Source organism: Protopterus annectens, chromosome 8.part0 (genome assembly GCF_019279795.1).
Source record: "Protopterus annectens isolate FY-2018-M chromosome 8.part0, PAN1.0, whole genome shotgun sequence".
Lineage (NCBI taxonomy): Eukaryota > Metazoa > Chordata > Ceratodontiformes > Protopteridae > Protopterus > Protopterus annectens.
In genome coordinates, this window is record NC_056741.1 from 1,156,924,451 (window position 1) to 1,156,945,991 (window position 21,541).

At 40.0% G+C, this 21,541-nt stretch overlaps 1 protein-coding gene across 2 annotated transcripts in view; it reads right to left on the minus strand.

Moving 5' to 3' along the window:
- Positions 1-5,878: 5,878 nt before the first annotated feature.
- MSS51 (MSS51 mitochondrial translational activator) overlaps positions 5,879-21,541 on the minus strand; it is a 674,809-nt gene continuing 659,146 nt past the window's right edge. For both annotated transcript variants that reach the window (XM_044080662.1, XM_044080663.1), the window contains exon 7: positions 5,879-6,667. In XM_044080662.1, the coding sequence (XP_043936597.1) occupies positions 6,430-6,667 (238 nt within the window). In that variant the 3' untranslated portion in view covers positions 5,879-6,429. The remainder of the gene's footprint in view (positions 6,668-21,541) is intronic.

A 21,541-nucleotide genomic window follows, 5' to 3' on the forward strand; every position in this document is an offset into this window, starting at 1 on the left:
GACACCATCTTCTTCAGTGTTTCTTGCCCCAGATGCCAGGTGCCCTCTAGGAAGGCTAAATTTGGATAAAGGCTGAAAAGCCCCAAACATTTGCAAATTATATACATATATAAACAAACAAACAAACAAATACACCATAATAGATTCCCCCAGCTAGCTGAAAGAGGGGTAAGTACCCTAGGAATACCACAGAGGGGAAGGAGGGTGGGTAATCCTGACTGCAGATGCATACCTATCGAACATCTACATTTATGGTAGGTACAAAACTGTACTATGTCCTTCAAGGATGCATCTACAGTCATAACATATGGGTAGAATACCATAGCCAATCTGGGGGAGGAGGTACTAAGAGAATTATGGTGCAGTTATGATCCCCTACAGTACTGCAGTTGCAAACCCTGCTCGGGATCTGGAGTATAAGGGTAGATTGTAATGCTTGGCAAATGTATGCACGGAGCTCCAAGTAGCAGCTTCTAAAATGTCTTTGGTAGCCACCCCTCGTAGGAAAGCTGTAGTGGTGGCTGTGGCCCTTGTGGAGTGAGGCCTGATATTTTCAGGAACTGTCTTTCCATGAAAGGAGTAGCAAAAACGAATGCAATTTCCTATCCATTTTGAAATTGTCTGTTTGGAAATTGCTCTTCCTTGCACCCCAGTTGCATATGCTACAAAAGGTTGGTCAGTTTTTCTGTTAGTTTTAGTTCTGTCCAAATAGTAGCGTAGTTGTCTGTGTATATCCAAGGTGTGCAAAAGTTTTTCCCCTTTGTTCTGTGGGTTAGGGAAGAATGTAGGCAAGTGAATAGCTTGGTTCAAGGATACCCTAGATACCACCTTTGGCATGAAAGTAGGATTGGTTCTCAGTGACACTCTATCCTGGCTGCACTGCCATTAATGCCTGTAACTCAGATACTCTTCTTGCTGAAGTGATTGCCAGAAGGAATGCAGTTTTCCAAGATAAAAACTGGATGTCTGCTGATGCTGCTGGTTCAAAAGGAGGTAGTGTCAGTTTTTCCAGCACAAAATTGAGATCCCATGCAGGTAGGGGGGGTCTTCTTGGAGGTTTAACATTTTTGATCCCTCTCAAAAATTGTCTGAGAAGAGGGTGTGAGAAGATAGGTGGCTCCATATTGTATTCTGCTGAAATTGCTGAAGCATGAATCTTAATGGATGAATAAGACAGGCCATTGTGGAACAGTTCTGCTAAGTATTCTAGGATGTGTGCTAGGTTTGCCACTGTGACATCTGTGCCCTTTGATGTGCTCCAAATGAGAAATCTCTTCCATTTAGCTGAGTATGCCTTTCTTGTGGAAGGTCTGCGAGCCTCCAGGATAATGTCCTTCACCCTCTGAGATAAAACGGTTTGGTTGGGCTTTAAGGAATCTTCCAGGCAGTTAGCTGCAATGTTTTCAAGTTGGGATGCAGGGTCCTGAAATTGTTCTGCATTAGAAGAAGAGGCCATAGGGGAAGAGACCATGAGTTTGCCTGAGACATGCTTCTCAGTAGCGGGTACCAATGCTGCCTTGGCCAGTCCGGAGCTATTAGTATGACATTTGGCTGTTCCTCCCTGATCTTCAGTAGAACCTTGTACATCAATGGGAGAGGTGGAAAGGCATATACTGTTAGGGCATTCCAGCTGAAAGAGAGAGAGTCCACCCCCCAGGCTTGTGGGTGGTATGTCCTTGAGCAGAATTTCTTCAGTTGGTGGTTGAGTGGGGAGGTGAACAGGTCTATCTGTGGGATTCCCCATTTCTTTGTTATGAGTTTGAAGATGTCTGGATGCAGCATCCATTCGTGTGCATCCATGGTAGTTCTGCTTAAGCTGTCTGCTAGTGTATTCTCTTTTCCTGGTATGAATTTGGCCTGCAGCTGGATATTGAGATTCAGGCATAGGTTCCACAGATCCATAGCCATCCGGCATAGAGGGTAGGAATGTGTGCCTCCCTGTTTGTTTATGTACCACATGACCGTGGTGTTGTCTGTCCGTATTAACAGGTGTCCTTGCTGGAGGAAGGGTCTGAATGCCTCGATTGCATTTCTTACTGCCAGCATTTCCTTTTGGTTTATGTGCATGCCTAGCTGCCCTTGAGGTCATAGGCCTTGGATACGTTTGTCCTCCATGTGTGCTCCCCATCCTCGGTCTGAGGCGTCCGTGGTGATGGTCTGCCTTGTTTTTGGTTTGTTGAAAGGCAACCCTCTGTTGGACTGGCAGGCCTGAGCCCACCACAGGAATTCCTTTTGAAGACATGGAATGATTTGCATCATGGTTTCTAGACTGTGACTGTGTTGAGACCATACATTCCTTAGGTACCATTGTAATTTCCTCATATGCAACCTGGCATGCAGAATTAAAATTATGCAGGATGCCATGTAACCCAGGGCCTGCAGGACTTTCCTTGCAGTAAGCTGAGTTTGTCTTGTCAGAGACATGAAGTAATCTGGAAGTTGTTTTTGTTTTTCTTCTGTGAGAAAAGCCATCTGAGTGATTGTGTCCAGATCTGCACCCAAAAAGGTTATCCTTTGGGATGGTACTAGTCTTAACTTTTGGATGTTGACTGTGTATCCCAAGGTTTGTAGCAGGTGTATGGCATAGGCCAAGCCCTTTAACAATTTCTTCTTGTTGTCCGCTTGTATTAGGCAGTCATCCAGGTATGGATAAATTTGAATTCCCTGAAGTCTGCAGTGTGCAATTACTGATGCCAGGCATTTCGTGAATACTCTTGGCACAGTAGATAAGCCAAAGGGCAATGCTGAGAATTGATAATGCTCTGATCCTGCAAGAAATCTGAGGTGTCTTCTGCAATCTGGTCGAATAGGGACGTGCAGGTATGCCTCCTTGAGATCTAGAGTCACCAGCCAAGACTCCTTGCCCAACATGGGAAGAAGTTGCTGTAGGGTCAGCATTTTGAATTTTGGCACAATGAGATAAGTGTTTAATGCAGACAGGTCGAGTATAGGCCTCCATTGGTTTTCTTTTCTTGGCACAAGGAATAGTCTGGAGTAAAATCCTTGGCCCTGTTCTGTAGATGGTACCCTTTCTATAGCTTTCATCTGAAGTAACTTGCTGATTTGTCTTAAAGCCTCTACCTTCTGGTTTGGTGGAAGGTTTGGCATTCCGCCTGTTTTTGGCAAAGTATGGAAGTGAAACCTGTATCCTTTGTCTATTATTTGCAATGTCCATGTATCCTTTGTAATGCAATGCCAGTTTTTCGAGAATAAAGCCAACTTTCCGCCCAAGGGTGCTTCCAGTTGATCCCTGGTAGGCGGAATCAGAGTCAAGTCATTGGGTCTGTCCTGTAGTAGTGGTAGTAGTTGTAGCTGTTGCACTACTCCTCTGGTTTGTAGGCTGCCACTGACGGCCTCTGTAGGGGCCCTTGGATTGACCTCTGCCTCTAGGGCGCCTGTTTCTGCCTCTCTGTGCTCTGGAGGAGTCTGGAAAGGACCAATTCTTTGTAGGCCAGTTTCTGCTGAACCTTGGCGGTTGAACTTGCAGGAAATCTTTAACTGTTTGCACAGATTTTGCTTTTTCTTCAACCTTCTTTAGAATCTCCTGTGCAGGGGAGCCAAATAAATGTTGTTTCTCCATTGGAGCATTGAGGAGTTTAGCCTTGACATGGTCTGGTAAAGATTGCTCCTTCAGCCAGGCATGCCTACGAATTACTGCCCCAGTCATAGCTGATCTAAATGAAGCCTCCAGTGCATCATAGCCACATTTTAAGAAATGATTACTGACCTGTTGTGAGTTGTGCACCAAATCCTGAAGGGATTTACGGTCTAAGGGTTCAGGTGAAGAAAGTTTCTTATTTAGCTGATCTAACAAAAATTCTTGGTACTGTATCATATGGAATTGACAGTTTAATGCCCTGGCAGAAAGAGTAGCAGATGTATAAACCTTTTTTCCCCATCTCTCTAATGCTCTAGACTCTCTTTCAGAGGGTAGGGGATTTTTGGCAGTAGCGGCTGCAACCCCTTTAGGGCCCTGAGAAATAGTTTCTGGGTCTGCAGCATGGGCTTTATACAGGTGGAAGTGAGAATCCGGGACCCTGTAATATCTGTCAGGTTTGGAGGGGGCCGGAGGAAGTGAATCAGCTGCAGTACTGACATCATTGTACACATCATCAATTACAGTTAAAACTGGAGGTATAGCTAAGGGCCTATGCTGGGGCAAATGCAAAAAGGTCCTTAATCTTTTTCTAGAATCAGAGAAATCCTGACCCTGCCATTGAAAGTGTTCTCTCATGGTGTGTAAAGTCTCCCCAAAAGAAAATTCCTCAGGGGGGGAGGCCGAAGGGATAGATTCTTCTGCATCTGAATCCTCATAAGGCGAGTAGGCCCCTTCCTGGTGGTCTGACAAATCAGATCCATCCGTGGAGTAATCTGAGGAGTGAGGTTCAGAGGGGTCAGTCCTGGGCCTTTTGTCTGGAGGAGGTTGGGAGGCCCTGTCTGGGTGAGGTTGGGAACCCCTAATTAAGGAGATAAGGTCCTCAGCAAGACTGAGGATCTGAGAACTAGAGGAAGGCCTCTGGGATGTAGATTTGGCAGGCAAAGCTTTTGAAAGTTTGGCAGCTTTAGCCCTGGAGAAGGCCTTAATAGACATAGAAGCTGGGGGTCTAGCTGCTCCACGTGCAGGGGTAGAAATGTCCAAAGGTATGGTGTCGGACAAATCCTGAACACTAGCTTCGGTAGGGAGTTCTGAAGCCGACTCAGCCGGGGCCTCTCTGGCCTCGGTTGTCGGAAGCATGGTTTCTGAAGTAGGAATAGCCGTGGACTCGGTTTCAGCCGAAACCGAGACACTCGCGGTAAGCCTAGCCGTGGTTTCAGCCGAAACCACGGGCCGCGAGTGTCGGTCCTTTTCCTTGCGTTTTTTGACCATATGCAAAGTCGGAGTCTCCGACGGCATTTTATAAGCAAAAGCGGTTCCAAAAAACTCCTCTGCAAACTCCGACCGATGTCTAAGAGTCCGCCGGTTGAAGGAGGCACAGGCTAAACAAGCTGATACGTCGTGGTCTGGGCCTAAGCAAGGAAGGCAGTAAGAATGGAAATCCTTATGAGGTATTTGTTTCCCACAAGTTAAACAATTATTTACTTTGTCTGACATCGGCTGAGGCAAGAAAGAGTCCCCAACGGGGTACTTAGCTTTTTTCGAAGTCTTCGGTAGCTGAAAACTCTGGATCTGACCGACCGGCACTTGCGAACAGCTTCTGCTTCGGGCACCGCGCGGCAAGAAAGACTGAAGAAGATGGCGTCGGCTGATGCTTTTATACCCCAGCCGCTCTGACGTCGGGGAAGAGGCGACATCAGCCGACGCCGGACCCAGACTTTGGAATCCGGCCGACCAAAGGGCTGCCTGAGGCAGGACAACCCATATGTTATGACTGCAGATGCATCCTTGAAGGACATCAAGTGAGAGGCCTTGGCCACCAGTGAAATACCACTACTATTATTATTTTTTCACTTACCAGTGAGGCAGGGGTCAAGTCCCATCAGGGCTCTAGCTTCTGTTTCCAAGCACCTGGGAGTCCAGGTGCAACCCACTCTGGGGACAGCATCAGGTGGAGAGTTTGATGGACATGTATAATGTTGATGATGTAACTGTATGCCCACGCCTTTGACATGAAGAGCTGTGATATTACTGCATGCTCTGCTTTAGTAGAGGAGAATCCTCCTGTCACTTCATGCTCAGCTTCAGGAGTGAACAGCTATGATGTCATTGTATACACAGCCTCAGCAGTGAGGATCTGTGATGGCATTGCATGCTCAGCCTCAGCAGTGAATATAAAGTTGCATGGAGCTTTAGTTATGTATCCTATTTCCAAAGTGGAATGTCCAAATGACACTGTATCTACAGCTAAAATCTCTGCACAGAATGAAGTAACCATGAAAGCAAGTACCCTGGCAAAGTGTATATCTTATGTCAGCCATTTGTCCAAAGGGAGCAAACCTGAGCAGCTTAAGAACATTCAAGCCTATATACCTCCCTCCAGAGAGTAATTAGTAGTATAAGAATTACAGTGCAATTCTGTTTAAGTTCTGAAAGGCATGTACCATCTGAATAAAACAATGATAAAAACAAAAAAATCTGTATTATTTAAATGGCTATGATTTCCAGTGGACATCTAAGATAATAGTGAAGAGAAAACATGAAAAAAGATATCATCCTTTTCAACTTTAGTGAGAATTATTTCATCAAAATGATTCTGCTAATATTACTTATCTGGAAGTTGTGTTGTGTTGAAAAAAGTTTGTACGAATTATAAATTTTCAATGAAAAAGATGTAACTTGAATACTGGCTGAAGTATTTCCCTGTCAGTTAACAGAGTTCTCTTGATATATATTTATATAAATACATCTGAGTATCATGTGACGTCCATAAAGTCACATGTGATGAGAAGGGCCCAACAAAACAAAGGCACTGCAACTACTTATATGTCTTGCTAAATGTCATCATCATCATCTTCTTCTTCTTGTTCCAGTCCACCCATATCAACCTCATCTGTGGAACCAGAAAATCCATAGAACATCACATAGTAGGCATTACTGCAGACAGGCTGTTTGTTGGGATTTGATTGGACCTGCTCCAGCTTCAGGGAAGAGAAAGGATTTGCTCCATATCCAGTAATTCTGGTTTCCAGCTCCGTGAGGATCTGTAAGGAATACTTCAGCTCCTGATCACTGAGGGCAAAAAAGGTAGAAGTTATGGATGTATGTTTAACTTACTTTTTTAACTCACAGTACATTATTTTTTAAAGTTCATTCCACATCTTTTAAAACCATCATTTTCTGTGTTACTGCTTTGTTGTTGTTTTGAATAAAACATGTAACCACATTTCTTGTAGAGTTATTTGAAGACATTACAGAGAGTATATTAATCTATCTCTGAAACAGAACTCTCTGTCCACCTTCATTTGAATACTAAATTTCCATTAAAAAGTCACCTTTTGCTATTAAAGGGACTATATACTGTCAACAGACATGGTGCCTTCATTTATTTTTCATCGGTCAGCTATGTTCTAGTAGATACAGGCCATTCTTTTCAGGGTCAACTCAGGTGGCTCAGTGTTAAACACACAGTAAAAGGAGAAATGGAGACTCACAGCCTGCATGGTAGACATGACATGGCATCGGATCTACAACTCCCATGATATAAGGCCAGCCAGTAAACTCACAATCTAGCATCAATACATGATTACCAAATACATTTTATTGCTTAGGCATCTGACATCAGCAGTCACCCCAGAAGGAGGTTTACAAGAAATAAATTAGACAGCACTTACCCAAAGCATTTTTTTATCTCAGAAACAGGGTCCACAATATATTTTTTAAAGAATGGCGTTTTCCTTCTGTCTCGTGTACTGAGTGGACTTTGATAGTGAAAAGTGGCTTAACTATTAAACAGCTAGACTTATTCAAGCTTTAACCAGAGGCCAAGAACATTTTTTTGAGAAATGCTCTTCCCTGTTCAAGGCTTATGGTACTCCTGCTAAACTCATAAGAGAAAGTATCTACATGTTTAGAATTAGGTATGATTTAATGAATCACTACCCCTCCAAACAAATGCACAAATTTCAATGCCCTGATAAAAGGGGCTGTATAAGCGACCACATTCAGCTGCCCTAGTGACCTCTAAATGTTTATATATTTTTCATTTATTTACTATTTGTTAATCAGGATGGTACACTGATCAAAGGTCCCTATTCATGAATGGCCCAGGCCATAGTGCAAGTACAGTAGTGATAATATGTATATAAAGATATTAGTGGACATAACAGAGGCTAAAGTAGCAGAAAAGAAAAATAATTAAGCACTAAATAAGCCATAAATAAAAATACAAGACACATAATATAAAGATTTATGATCAAGTCTCCGATTTTAACCACGTTATGTGTTCAACACATGGATGCCAAGCAAGTCACCTCTCAAGCTTTAATCTTGGCATGCATGCTGAGAACACACGTTATAGGAATATGATCAGACACCTGATCATAATCTTTGTAATGCATGCAGCTTTATCGCTCCATGTACTACTAGATAGAGAAAAAAAAACACTTAGCAAGCAATGTCAGTGATTAGTGATTATACTTTAATACTGGAAAAAAACAAGCAAGTTAAGCTCTTCTTTAAGGGACACTCGATTAAAACGGCTTAGAAAGTTAATTAACAATTGTTAAGTACCCTTTTAAGCTTTGTTAAGATTGAGTTTCATGCTAGAGGAGAGCTTTACTAGCAAAATCACGGCACTCCATGCACTACATATGTGTAAAGATCATAATGGCATAACTATAATTTTATATTTAATAGTCACCGTCAGACTTATATACAGTTAAAGTGGTTTAGTAACATCATGAGTCACAGTTTTAACAGTTCAAGAGTAAGTTTATTTATTTATTGTTTTTGTTGGCTGGGATAGTCTGACAGGACTGTGGAAGCTCCTTTATAGTGGACGCCTGGGGAAAAAAACTTCAGTTACAAAATAGATCATTATATACAACAGAGAAAATGTAAAGCTTAAGGTTACGATATGGACAGATGACTGAAAGTCAGCTATAGTACAGAAAAATCTAGAATCAGTGAAATATATAGTAATTGCATATCAATACATGACAAATTAGCAATACATAGTGAGCTTTAAAATGTCAGTTTACAAAATGTACATTTATGAGTAGGAGAAGTGTGAGAGAGGATGTATGGGATATATGAGTAGAGAGGAGTTAAGAAATTTGTGAGTAGCATGTATATTTATTATATGATATAAAGAAAGCTGTAGTGAACTGAAGGTAGATGCAGAAGGTAGTAAGTATGAGTTGGAGTATCGCTGGAAGGAAGAAATTGCCGGGATGAGTAGAGACAGCAAAAGTGGAAGTAAAGGCAAAGGGGTAGAAGGCAGTAGGAGATTTATGTTGAGAATTTGCTTTAAGGTATACAGAGATAAAGTAGGTCTGTAAGGGGCAAGGTAGTCTAATCTGTGGAGGTGTAAGAAGAGAGCCAAATGTTTTTAAAGTACTGTTTTAACAAATTTTTGAATCTGGATAGACTGGTTTGTTGTCTGATGTTGGTAGGGATACAATTCCAGATTTTGGCAATGTAACTTGAGTATAGGGACAGACCAAATATGGAGTTGTGTTTTTTAATTATGGATGATAAAAACTTGTCCGTGGATCATAGTGGTCATACAGGAGTGTGTGACTCTACTAAGGCTTGCAGTGCAAGACAGTTTGTGGTTTTTAGATTTTATGAAACATTGTTAGCTGGGTGATAGAGAAATAGTGTGGAATTTCTAGTCAACTGAGTTGTTTAAAGCTAGGCAGTGCTGGAATTTTGCAGATTGGTTAGTGGTGAATTTAGCTATCTTGTCATATGATTGTTCAAAATTGTTATTAGAGAGGTCGCAGAAGGTTGCTGAGGTCTCTTTCACTGTATTCTTTTTACAAATCTTTATACAGGTTCCATTTTTATTAGTTAGCCAATGGAATATATATATATATATATATATATATATATATATATATATATATATATATATATAAACCATATTACCTTGAATTTGGAAACATCGACACTGTACTAAGCATGCCCTGAGAAACAACCTCAAAATATACAAATGTTTAATTAAAAAAAAATTTTTTTTCAGAGAGGTAAGCTCTCCTGCACCCCTCCCACACACATTTACCATCCGCTAATTCTATATACTAACTAAGAGATCGCATAATTACCAGGAAAAGGGAGTATTCCCCTACCGAGGAATCATGAGTTTTGCATACCTGTCAATCATCTGTATAGTCAACCAAATATGGTTGGTCAAACAGATGTCAGTCAAACTCCTTGTCAATCAAACCAATGGAACCCATATATGTGTATATAATGTTATTATATTCTAAAATATGATGAATAAAAGCCTTATATAATTTGACCATATTACTTTTGTCCCTTAGAGTTTTCATCAGTAAGCCAAATGGACTTACTGGAATAATTTGAAATGTGTGCATTAAATTCATTAACTAGACCCAAAAGAAATATTTTATCATTTTCTAGGGAGTGTTATGTTTTACATGGAGAATAAATGATAAGCAATTGTATGCTATACAGTTTTTTAGGTAGCACAGCATGCCCTCAAATGGCCAAGAGCTAAATAACAAGACCCTAATACCCATTTCCCAAATTGTAAGAAGCTGAAGGCAGAAAAGATAAAGCTTGAAAACGGCTAACTGCATGATAATATTAAAATGTGGGTAAATGACTTTATATGCGCATTCATTTTTAAATTATTTTTGTCTGTCCTGACCTGAACAACAAATTTCCACCTCAATGAAATGTTCAATTTGCACCCTACCACTGGTTGGCCATATCCCTAGTACCAAATGGGCTGAGTGCTGAGCACAGGCAAATCATCATCCATGGGTGGTTTAGATTTTGTTGTCAGCCCTCTATCCATAATCCACCATCATGATGTGTGTACATGATGCCAGTGTGGATCTTTACTCCATGGACACTCTGCCTGCATAGCCCTCAGACTTGCAACAGAGCTGGAGCCATGGTCTCTACCACAGTATATAGCCCTAGACAGAAATCCTCTTCATTTCCTCCAGGATAGATGAGCTGGCAAAATGCTGCTGACTGCCACACCTTCATGGTTTGAAGGAAAGCAAGCTCTCCCCCCATTGTGGGGGATGCACACCACACGCTGTCTGAACTCACATTTATTATTTTATTTATATTTATTTATTTTTATTTTACATTTGTTAACCGAGATAGTCCGACTGGATACAAGTCCATTTTCAGCGGAGGCCCGAGGAGAAAAGCTCCACATTGCAAATAATTGATACTTAAGTATGTAGTTACACAGAAATCAACACATTTAAGAAATCACTAACAGTTTATAGTCAAGGTTTGATGTAATTGAAGCAAACATCGTGGGTTTATGGTAGTCATATAGAGACAGCATTATACATGTTAGAAGTGTGTAAGAGAGAAAGACTGAATGTAAGAATGCTAGTTAAGATAAAAGGTGGTTAGCTAAGAAGAAAAGTTTTTCTGAATAGAATATAGAGGGAGAGAAGAGTGCAGGCTCAGAATGGGTAGGAATCAAGCTATATTCCTGATAATAGTATTCTAAACTTTGTAGAGAAGTGTATGTTGTTTGGGTTGGGGAAGGTTATTAATGGGTATTTCACCTTTGTGAGCTAAGTTTATCTTACCTTTGTCATAAAATATATATATATATATATATATATATATATATATATATATATATATATATATATTTTATTTTATTATAACGCAGACTGAGGTGGCATGACTTTCAGGATGAGAAAATAACTATAGTTTATATACATCATTTGATATTTTGCTGTGAAAAACACATGTTGCCCCTCCCCCCATATATGAGCTGATGCAGCTTCAGATTTAATATTAGGCACATGTGGGAGATGAAGCCCCTCACATACAGGAAATAGCAGCATTTGCTCCCTAAAAATATGTTTCATAAGTATCATTATTCATTTAATGTTGCAAGCTGTTGCAAGCTATGCTATTAGCTAGCATCTCTGTCTAGTTTATTGTGCTGGCTGTCTTCAGTAAAGACATAAGCTATACTACATGGGCAGATATATGATTTATATAATATGGGTTGGGGTTGGCATAATGGTTAGGGTCCTTACCTCATAGACACAAGTCACAGGGTTTGTTTCTCATCTCTGGGAAGCATGGCTAGGCTTAAAATGATCCCCTGGCATTGTTAGCCTACTAATCACCTATGAACCACCTGCTGTTTAAGGAAATCATTTATGCTTTATAATTGTAGAATGTACCTAAGGTATATGTTCTGTAATTCTGTTTCATTTTTATGAATGTTGGCCTATTTCTTGCTGGATAGTTTCTTTATTGTCTTGAATTGCATTGTCTGTACCTATCAACTTTTACCTCCAGAGTTATAGAAAAAAACAAAATGAATACATAAATAATTAGGGAAAAGGCCCTGGTTAGAGACACTTTTAAATGCTGGTACTGTTAACATAGAACCTTAAATAATTTCCAATTTCAGGAGGGATGAAGCAAATCATTTGAAATCAAATTAAGGGCATCTGAGAGGGATGCACTACTTGGTGTATGAGTCTGATGAAGTTGAAAGTATGCTATAACTCTACACAGGCTTATGTTGTTCATGTTTGTTGTGTTCAGTTACATCTGAATTGGGGATTTGGTTCAGGTTTTTGTGAGTAAACAATTTTTATACAAACAAGATGTCTAAATTAACACTAAAAAGAAAACAAATTTATCACACACAAACAAGAGCAGAAGAAATTGTCAGAAATATAAATGTATACACAAATACACATTCACTCACACAGAGAAAAGTACACACAAAGGTACACAGATTATTAATTTATTACTGGCATATATTTTTTGTTGTCCTAAAACACAATTCAAAAAGTAGCCAATCTTGCAAGCTTAGATTATGCACCTGGAGCTCAGTTCCTTTATCTCTTTCCATAATACAGCTTGTACTTTTGTTTAAATGTATGAATCAAAAATAATAAAGCCGGTCAGCCAACGGATAAAAACTTCAATGACTTTATTCCACCAAAGTTAACTACTTTTGTCCCAAATACTGTTATAGGGACCTCTTCAGAACTCTGAGTATAACAGTATTTGGGACGAAAGCACTTAGCTTTGGTAGAATAAAGTCAATGAAATTTTTATCCATTGGCTGGCCGACTTTATTGTTTTTGGTTGTGTGCTTGGTTAATAGTTAATATGTCAGTTTAAATGTATGAATGCTGCTGAGGTGACTTGGAATCAAAATGAAAAAGATCATACAGTAAACTCAACTGTTCCATGTCCAAGAAGAACAAATCAGTCAGATGGACATTAAAAGATGTTTTGTGTGTGTGTGTGTGTGTGTGTGTGTGTGTGTGTGTGTGTGTGTGTGTGTGTGTGTGTGTGTGTGTGTGTGTGTGTGTGTGTGTGTGTGTGTGTGTGTGTGTGTGTGTGTGTGTGTGTGTATATATATATATATATATATATATATATATATATATATATATATATATATATATATTTATATAAAAATAAATAAATATTTATTTATTTATTTTTTACTATCTCGAAATACTGAAATTTCAAATTTCAGTATCCCAAGATGAAAGTGATGAAAGTGCAATTGAGCAAAACTGCACTTTCCCGAATTTGAAATTTTGAATCCGCAGTTGTTGTGGCATGCTACATGGGATTTGCTGTATTTGTAAGGTGCGGTGTGCTGTGGGTATGGGTTGCCTGCCGTTGTGTGAATATATCTGGAGATTCAGGTAAGTGTTGTTTTTTAAGGGTTTTGGGTAGGGATTTGAGTGTATGTGAATGTGTTGGGAAGTTTTAGGTGTAGGTTAGGGTAGGTAGGTAACAGTGTGAGTGTGTAAGTGTTGAGAGTGGTGGTATTTGTACGTATGTGATGTGTGTTTGTGCAAGGGGAATAGAGAGTGTGTAGTGGTGGTTTTAGTGTGACCTCGGAGTTAGTATATATAAGTATCGGGGGTAAAGGGGGGCTTGTCCCCCTGCTTATATGTAGGATAGGTGCATGTATTTGTGTTTTTGTGTTTGTGTGTGTTTTGTTGGTTTGTTGTAGTGTGGGGAGGAAGGTATATGTATGTTTGTGTGGTGCAGGGTGTATTTAAAAGTTGCGATTTTGAATTTTGTGCTTTTGGGGTTGCGATATTGTGAATGTTCAGCTTTATAGTCTCAAGATATTGCAATTCGAGATTTCAGTATTTCGAGATTATAAAGTGAATCCATATATATATATATATATATATATATATATATATATATATATATATATATATATGTATGTATATATGGGTCTACCTGACAACACCGACACATCACAACACCGACACCACATAACTGACAGTTCACAAACACGAAACCTCACATGCCCGACACACCATAATACCGACAATCAACAAACAAAACAAATCCCCTGTCCAAAAAGCACACACACAACACAAGCACACCAAAATCCTTACAAACCCACACTAAACCTCACATACACAACTATCTACAACCTTAACCCAAACCCTAACCCTAAGGTCCGTCACTATCGCACACTCACCTAACCCGCGCTCTAACCCTAACTCACTTAACCCGCCCCTAACCCAAAGACTATCACTACCGCACACTTACCTAACCCGCGCCCTAACCCTAACTCACTTAACCCACCCCTAACCCAAAGACTGTCACTATCGTACACTCACCTAACCCGCGCCCTAACCCTAACTCACTTAACCCGCCCCTAACCCAAAGACTATCACTACCGCACACTTACCTAACCTGCGCCCTAACCCTAACTCACTTAACCCACCCCTATCCCTACAGACCGTCAATATCACACACTTACCTTACTCGCACCCTAACGTCCATCACTACTGCATACTTACACAGCCTTTTCCCATGTCGGTGTTCTCAGCGTCGGGGTTTTCATTTATCGGTCTTCTCAGTTGTCGATCTTCTGGCGTCAGTGTTCTCATTGTCGGCATTCTAAGCTATCGACGTTGTCAGGTAGACCCATATATATATATATATATATATATATATATATATATATATATATATGGGTCATTGTTAGAATGTCAAAACACAGTTTATCGAAACCATGTTTCGGCGGTCACAATTTAGCGGAGGTGCATTTTATCAAAAATGCACTTTCGCTAAATTGAGAGTGGGAAATTAAAGAAGGCCGTTAGTTGTAAATCAACGTATAATGTTGATTTACAACGAAGCTATCGCTGACATCGTGCTACAGTGGGGATAAGGGAATATTCCCTTTTCCTCACTGTAGTGCGATTTTGGAGTGAGAATAATAAAGTAGGGGGATGTGAGGGGCACAGCCCCCTACATGGGGGGTGCAGGGGGCTTGCCACCCTGCATAACACTGTTTAAAGTGTTTTTTACTTTTTTTGTTATTTTGATTTCTTTAGCAAAAGTGCATAGTCGACAATATGCACTGTCGACAATATGCACTTTGGCTAAAGTGTATTATCGGAAACACAATTTGATGGATTGTGTTTTCGATAATACAGTAGTGACCCATGTATATGTATATATATATATATATATATATATATATATATATATATATATATATATATATATATATATATATTATGTGTGTGTTTGTATGATGTTATTTTGGGCAAACCTTCTAAAATGGAATTGCCATTTTGTTTGAAATATGATTGATGTCCTTGACATTTAATATCAGTGGTGGGATGATCCCTCCTGTCTCTGACACTGGATGATGTACAAAGAAAATATGGCATTCCATGACTCACTACAAGCCATATTTGTTAAATATATAGCTGTGAATGAAGTCATCTAAATTATGTTTACTCATGTTTTTTTTTTTGTTTTTTTTTTGGGGGGGGCGAATTATAGTAACCCCCTCCCAGGCCTTACATAATATCCTTAGTGAAGCAGGCCTTATCACCTGCCCCAGTCCAGTCATTATTTTTTCCTCCCTTTTCCAGGTTCCCAGGAGATCAACAGCCTTTCACCTAATGCCAAACATATAGTCTATTTCTTGTAGCTGTGACTTTAAACAGATCCACTGTCTTATTGGTACCTCAGACCTTTCTATACCTCAGCTTTCCCTGATTCTCATGGATGTCCTTGATATAATCTCAAAATGTTCCCCTAGCTCTCCTAAAACTGATCATCTCTTTTAGAATACATTGGGGTACTTTTGTCCATGCACACAAGAAGTTCAGTGGTTTCTGCCACTTTCTCATATTTCCATTCACTTGTTTTGGTACAGTTACCATGGAAATTATTGTAATGTTGTTCTACTGTTCTAGATAGTGATCAAACATATATATTTGTATATATTAAATTGGGATCTTCTTTGTTTTGCTTTGAATATTTTGCTTGTGCATTGCACTTCTCCTAAACTATTTCAGATGCTGAATGTCTATATTGATTTTACTTCTTCTCTGTACATTTATCTACTATATCACTTTGATTTTTCTGCTGTATTTTATCATTTGTCCTTAATTATGCCTCTCCATCAATTGTCTTTATGCCTGCTTATTCTATGTTTTGACATTTGTTGTGATTGCCTTGTATGGCTGAACAGGGTCTTATGTAAGTCAACTTGCACAGTTAATAGGCTCAGTACATAAATACTTCACATTTTGCCATGGGGACAGGATCTGTGACTTGTAAACCTGAGGACTTGCAGACACCAAACACGTTCTGAAGTTGCTAAAGACTGTGCTGACCAGGGTGACTGTGCTGAATGATGCCTTGCTTCAATCGTGTGCTGTTAGTGGCCTGTATACTGCATAGACATGATGTATAGGTTTTGCATTACTTTCATAGAGCCCTTATATTGCAGGACTCTTTGTATACTTTAAGGGGTGAGATATTTTCATGCTGCTATCTATGTGATTTTTATGAGTGTGCTGTTATTGGTAATGGCACAGAAAGCAACTCAAGTCAAGCTTCTGTTTAGACGTCTTTAAACTCAATGAGTGAAAAATGTCAAATCTTACTGAAGGATCTAAATATATCTTTTGATGATTTAAGAAAGACATATGTGCCCTGGGAAAAACTAACCTGGGTCTGCCAGACAGAGTATCCTTCTTAACATGCATCCCCTGGAAGCAGGCTAGCTGAGGTTCCCATCATTAAATCAAACAGGCTGAAGAGCAAACGGCTTTAACATCAGAAATGCCGTTCATTGATGTGTTTTTTGTGAGTTTGCAGTAGTTAAGATCAGAAAATGTGCTCTTTCCTCACTGTAGTGCAATCTCAGAGTTGGTTTATATAATTAGTGGGCAGTGTGGAGGGCACAGCCCCCCACAAGAGCAATTTTGAGCTACGGTATTTTCAATGTTTAAGACGTTTGCTCTCCGGTCATTTCGATCTCGTAATATTGACCTGGCTACCTGTGATGAAGCCTTCATAATTAGTACTCAGTGTAGTTGGAAAGATACTATGTCTGAAGATGAAGATGTCACTTTACACACTGATTGATCTATAACATTACTATAATGCAGAGAACAAAAGTTACACATTACCTAACTCGTTATAGCTCCAAGTCCATTTTTTTCTGATGTCTAAGGCCTTCCTGTCTTCCACTCTTGATATAATGCATTCAGAGACACTTGAGCTTTAGAGGATATTGATCAATGGTATGTTCCGGGAAATCTTTCTACCTAAAGTGGGCATTGGACAGGAATCTCCATTCCTATTTAACCTTACCTTGGAACCACTGATCCAACATTTTAGAGAAGGCACTGAAGCAGTACTCACAGCAGCAGGAGAGGTTCAGATAATTGTTGGCATATCAGATGACATTTTATTACTGTTGCTTCTCCTAGCCTTTTAGTTGGGTGCGTCTGTCTAGTAATAGAGGAATATGCCTCTTTTTCCTGCTAAAAACTCATCAAAATTAACAATGCCATTTTACACGTCCCTTCTGAAGACAAACATATGATCTGTGCCTGACGTATAAAGCTATGTCCAACCCAGAATTAATGGACATGCTCCACCTCAGGAAATCCAAATCCCTTAGAGCTACACGCTCCAGGGACTTAAACCTCAGCACAGAAATAAATAGGACATGCTGGAGGGACAGATTCATATCCCAGAGGCTCCCCTCACTCTGGAACAAAATCCCAATCCATGTTAGGCAGAGCCCCTCAATGACTGTCTTCAAGAGAAATTTTGACAAGTGGATAGGAGATCGTAGGTTTACCCCTGGGATATCTTCTGTGTCCCTACTAGACAGAGGCACAGTAAACTAACCTTAAAAGGGCTATATTCTGTGACCTGCTATACAGAGGCACAGTCAACTAAGCTGAAATGTGGCGAAAGCCAAACACACTCTAGCTAGGCTTATAAATGCCCTAGGGCAGATAGCCTAGTATCAACCTATGAACCTATGAACTGTGTAGACTAATCTGCAAAGAATCATGGGAGATCCATTTCCATATCAGGTTATCTAAAATGTATATCTTTACATATTCCATATCAGGTTATCTAAAATGTATATATTTACATATTCCTCTATTACTAGAAACTCCAGCTCTATTCAGTAGCATACCACCTGCTCAGAGGTGATCTCTGCCTGACGTACAAGGCCATGTCCAATCAGGAACTGATGGACATGCTCCACCTCAAAAAATCCAAATTCATCAGAACCACGAGAGCTAAAGACTTAAACCTCGGCACAAGTATGAATAGGACATGCTGGAGGGATAGATTCATAACCCAGAGGCTTCCCATGCTCTGGAACAAGATCCCAGTTCATGTTAGGCAGAGCCCCTCACTGACTCTCTTCAAGAGAAATCTTGATGAGTGGATGGGAGATCGTAAGTTTACCCCAGGGGTCACATCTGTGTCACTACTAGACAGGGGCACAGTAAACTAATTCTATTATATAAGGGGACCTTCACTGTGTCACTACTAGACAGAGGCACAGTATTCTAAATCTATTCTGTGCATTTTGCACCATTTTATGGGGTGGCAAAAGCCACATCACTATGGCTAGGCTTACAAATGCCCCAGGGCAGATAGCCTAGTACTAAACTATGAAACTATGGAATGAGCCAGAAATAAAATGTTACATGACTTTGATCACTGGTCATCCTTGCTTCCCTCCATAGTTAATAAAATTAATATAATTCAAATGAAGGTAATACCTAGCCTTGCATACTGGGTATTGTTGTCGATAAGGTTGAATAAACCTTGCCACTGAGTTTACGATCATAGTGTACAGTCCCTTAAATGAGATTTGAGCAATCTATTATGCGCAAGACATGACTAACTAGATTCATGAAACTAAATCGGGGTTGCTGTAACACTGCATGCACACACACACACACTACTCAGGTGCCACAGACATGGACCATGTACAATGTCTGTCACTGTCACTTTTATATTTGAAATAGAGTAACATCCCACTGCCTTTCCTGGTACAGAGTAACAGTATCTTGCACTATCTTTAACATCAAAACACACACACACACACACACACACACACACACACACACACACACACACACACACAGTCAGACCAGGATTTAGTATAACATTATTTCTGAAACATCTACTGAATATACCAGTTAACAAGCCAAATGGTGTGTAAACCCTACTATAGTCACATCTAATTCATGAGTCCCTTTGTCAGATTTATCTGTTCTCAGATTAATTGACTAATCATTTCATGTGCAACAGATGACTTGTTCATGTTGCTGTGGACAGGATGGGTTTTGACAAATGTGTGTGCATTGTTAACACATCCTTGTCCACAGTCCTGGCACTAGTTATTCATATTTGTTTGAGGCTACATTGCCATGGTTATGGACAAGGGGACATTTACATATTATTGAAATGAATGTATGCTGTCTGATAGAAAATGACATTGGAAAGTGCTCTGCGGCAGCAGGCTGGTGAGGTTTGGTTGTCCCCCTGAGTTGGTATGCCTATATCCAGAGGGTCTGAGGCACATATACATATTTTGCGTTGTTCTGGAATAACCACAAATACTTTCAGAGATGATGTTATATGTCCATCATCTGATTAGCACAAGACCATCATATAGGCTAATTAGGTGCTGCAGTCTTCTTTTTACTGCTATCAGTCAACAGATGTGCATATATTAATTTCTCAGCATGTCCACATACAGTGTAATCCACACAAGTGGCATGTTTATTAAATGTGTACCATGCTGCTGGCCCTCCTTTGCATATCCACTGTGAACCTGAACTCATTCAGATATACAGCTGTATATGTCACTACTTCAATGTGTTTGGGCTCGTTTTGGAACTGTGTAAGGTTCTAGTATGATAGTACCAGTATACAGTACACAGTTGTGAAACATTTTCATGAATCCTGGGAAAGGCTTGCAGCATTATGAAAAAGCATACTTTTTTCTGCTGACAAGGACCTAAACATCATATGGAACATAAAGGGCTGATGTGTGGCTGAAGACAGAGTGGGGATGTGATTATCCATTCTTGGGACATGTTACTTATGTCCCAACAACATTTCTTACAACGTTTGGAGAAACTGTCTACTAATGCGCACAGTCTCCTTTAGATGCAAACATAGCAGGACCTTATTATGCTTAGAATAATCTTAATCTGGCCTTTTCTCATGTATGTATAAAACACTTGGCATGGTGTTCATTGTCTCTGGATTCAGATTTGAATCCTTGGGAGACATTGCAGGTGTTGGTCCATTTCTTACAAGGGTGTGATACTGGCCAGCATTTCTTGACAGTATAGTTGTGTAAATAAACTCACCATAACAGTAGATGCTGTGACCATTATTGCAGTAGCCTAAGCTATTTGGGTTACATCCACCAATAATATGAACAACCTGACTAGTTTTTCAAAGCTTGAGGGAGCCTTTCACACACTGTAACTGCCAGGGGCTCATGCACACCGCCATATAAAAGCAGGTAAGTGCTAAAAGCTTCAGAGCTTTCTTGACCAAGAAGGAAGGCAATATCCCAGAAAGGAAAAATGCAAGGAAACATAAAACAACAGTGACCCTATGTACAGGGCACATATATGGGCAAACTGAATTAAGGTGAATCCATCAAGGAAACATAAAACAACAGTGACCCTATGTACAGGGTACATATATGGGCGAACTGAATTAAGGTGAATCCATCAAGGAAACATAAAACAACAGTGACCCTACCAGGGCACATGTACGGGTGAACTGAATTAAGGTGAATCCATCAAGGAAACATAAAACAACAGTGACCCTACGTACAGGGCACATATATGGGGGGGGGACTGAATTAAGCTGAATCCATCAAGGAAAAATAAAACAACAGTGACCCTACATACAGGGCACATATATGGGGGGACTGAATTAAGGTGAATCCATCAAGGAAACATAAAACAGCAGTGACCCTACGTACAGGGCACATATATGGGGGGACTGAATTAAAAGGTGAATCCATCAAGGAAACATAAAACAACAGTGACCCTACGTACAGGGCACAAATACGGGGGAACTGAATTAAGGTGAATCCATCAAGGAAACATAAAACAACAGTGACCCTAAGTACAGGGTACATATATGGGGGGACTGAATTAAGGTGAATCCATCAAGGAAACATAAAACAACAGTGACCCTACGTATAGGGCACATATACAGAGGGACTGAATTAAGGTGAATCCATCAAGGAAACATAAAACAAGAGTGACCCTACGTACAGGGCACATATACGGGGGAACTGAGTTAAGGTGAATCCATGTATGGTCAGCATCTGTTTACTCAACAAAATTTGGCTGTCTACACACATAGTCAACAGGTGTGCAAGATCGCACAATTCTCAGGACTGGGAAAAATGCCCTTTCCCCAGCATTATGCAGAATTAGTATATATAAGTAGTAGAGGGTGTGGGAGGTGCAGAGGGGCTTGCCCCATGCAAAGAAAAAAATAAGAGGCTTTAATGTTTTATTTTAGCATTAATTTCTGTATGCACTGAGGTTATTGCTCAGCACATGCACAGTACAGTGTTGACGTTCATTTTTT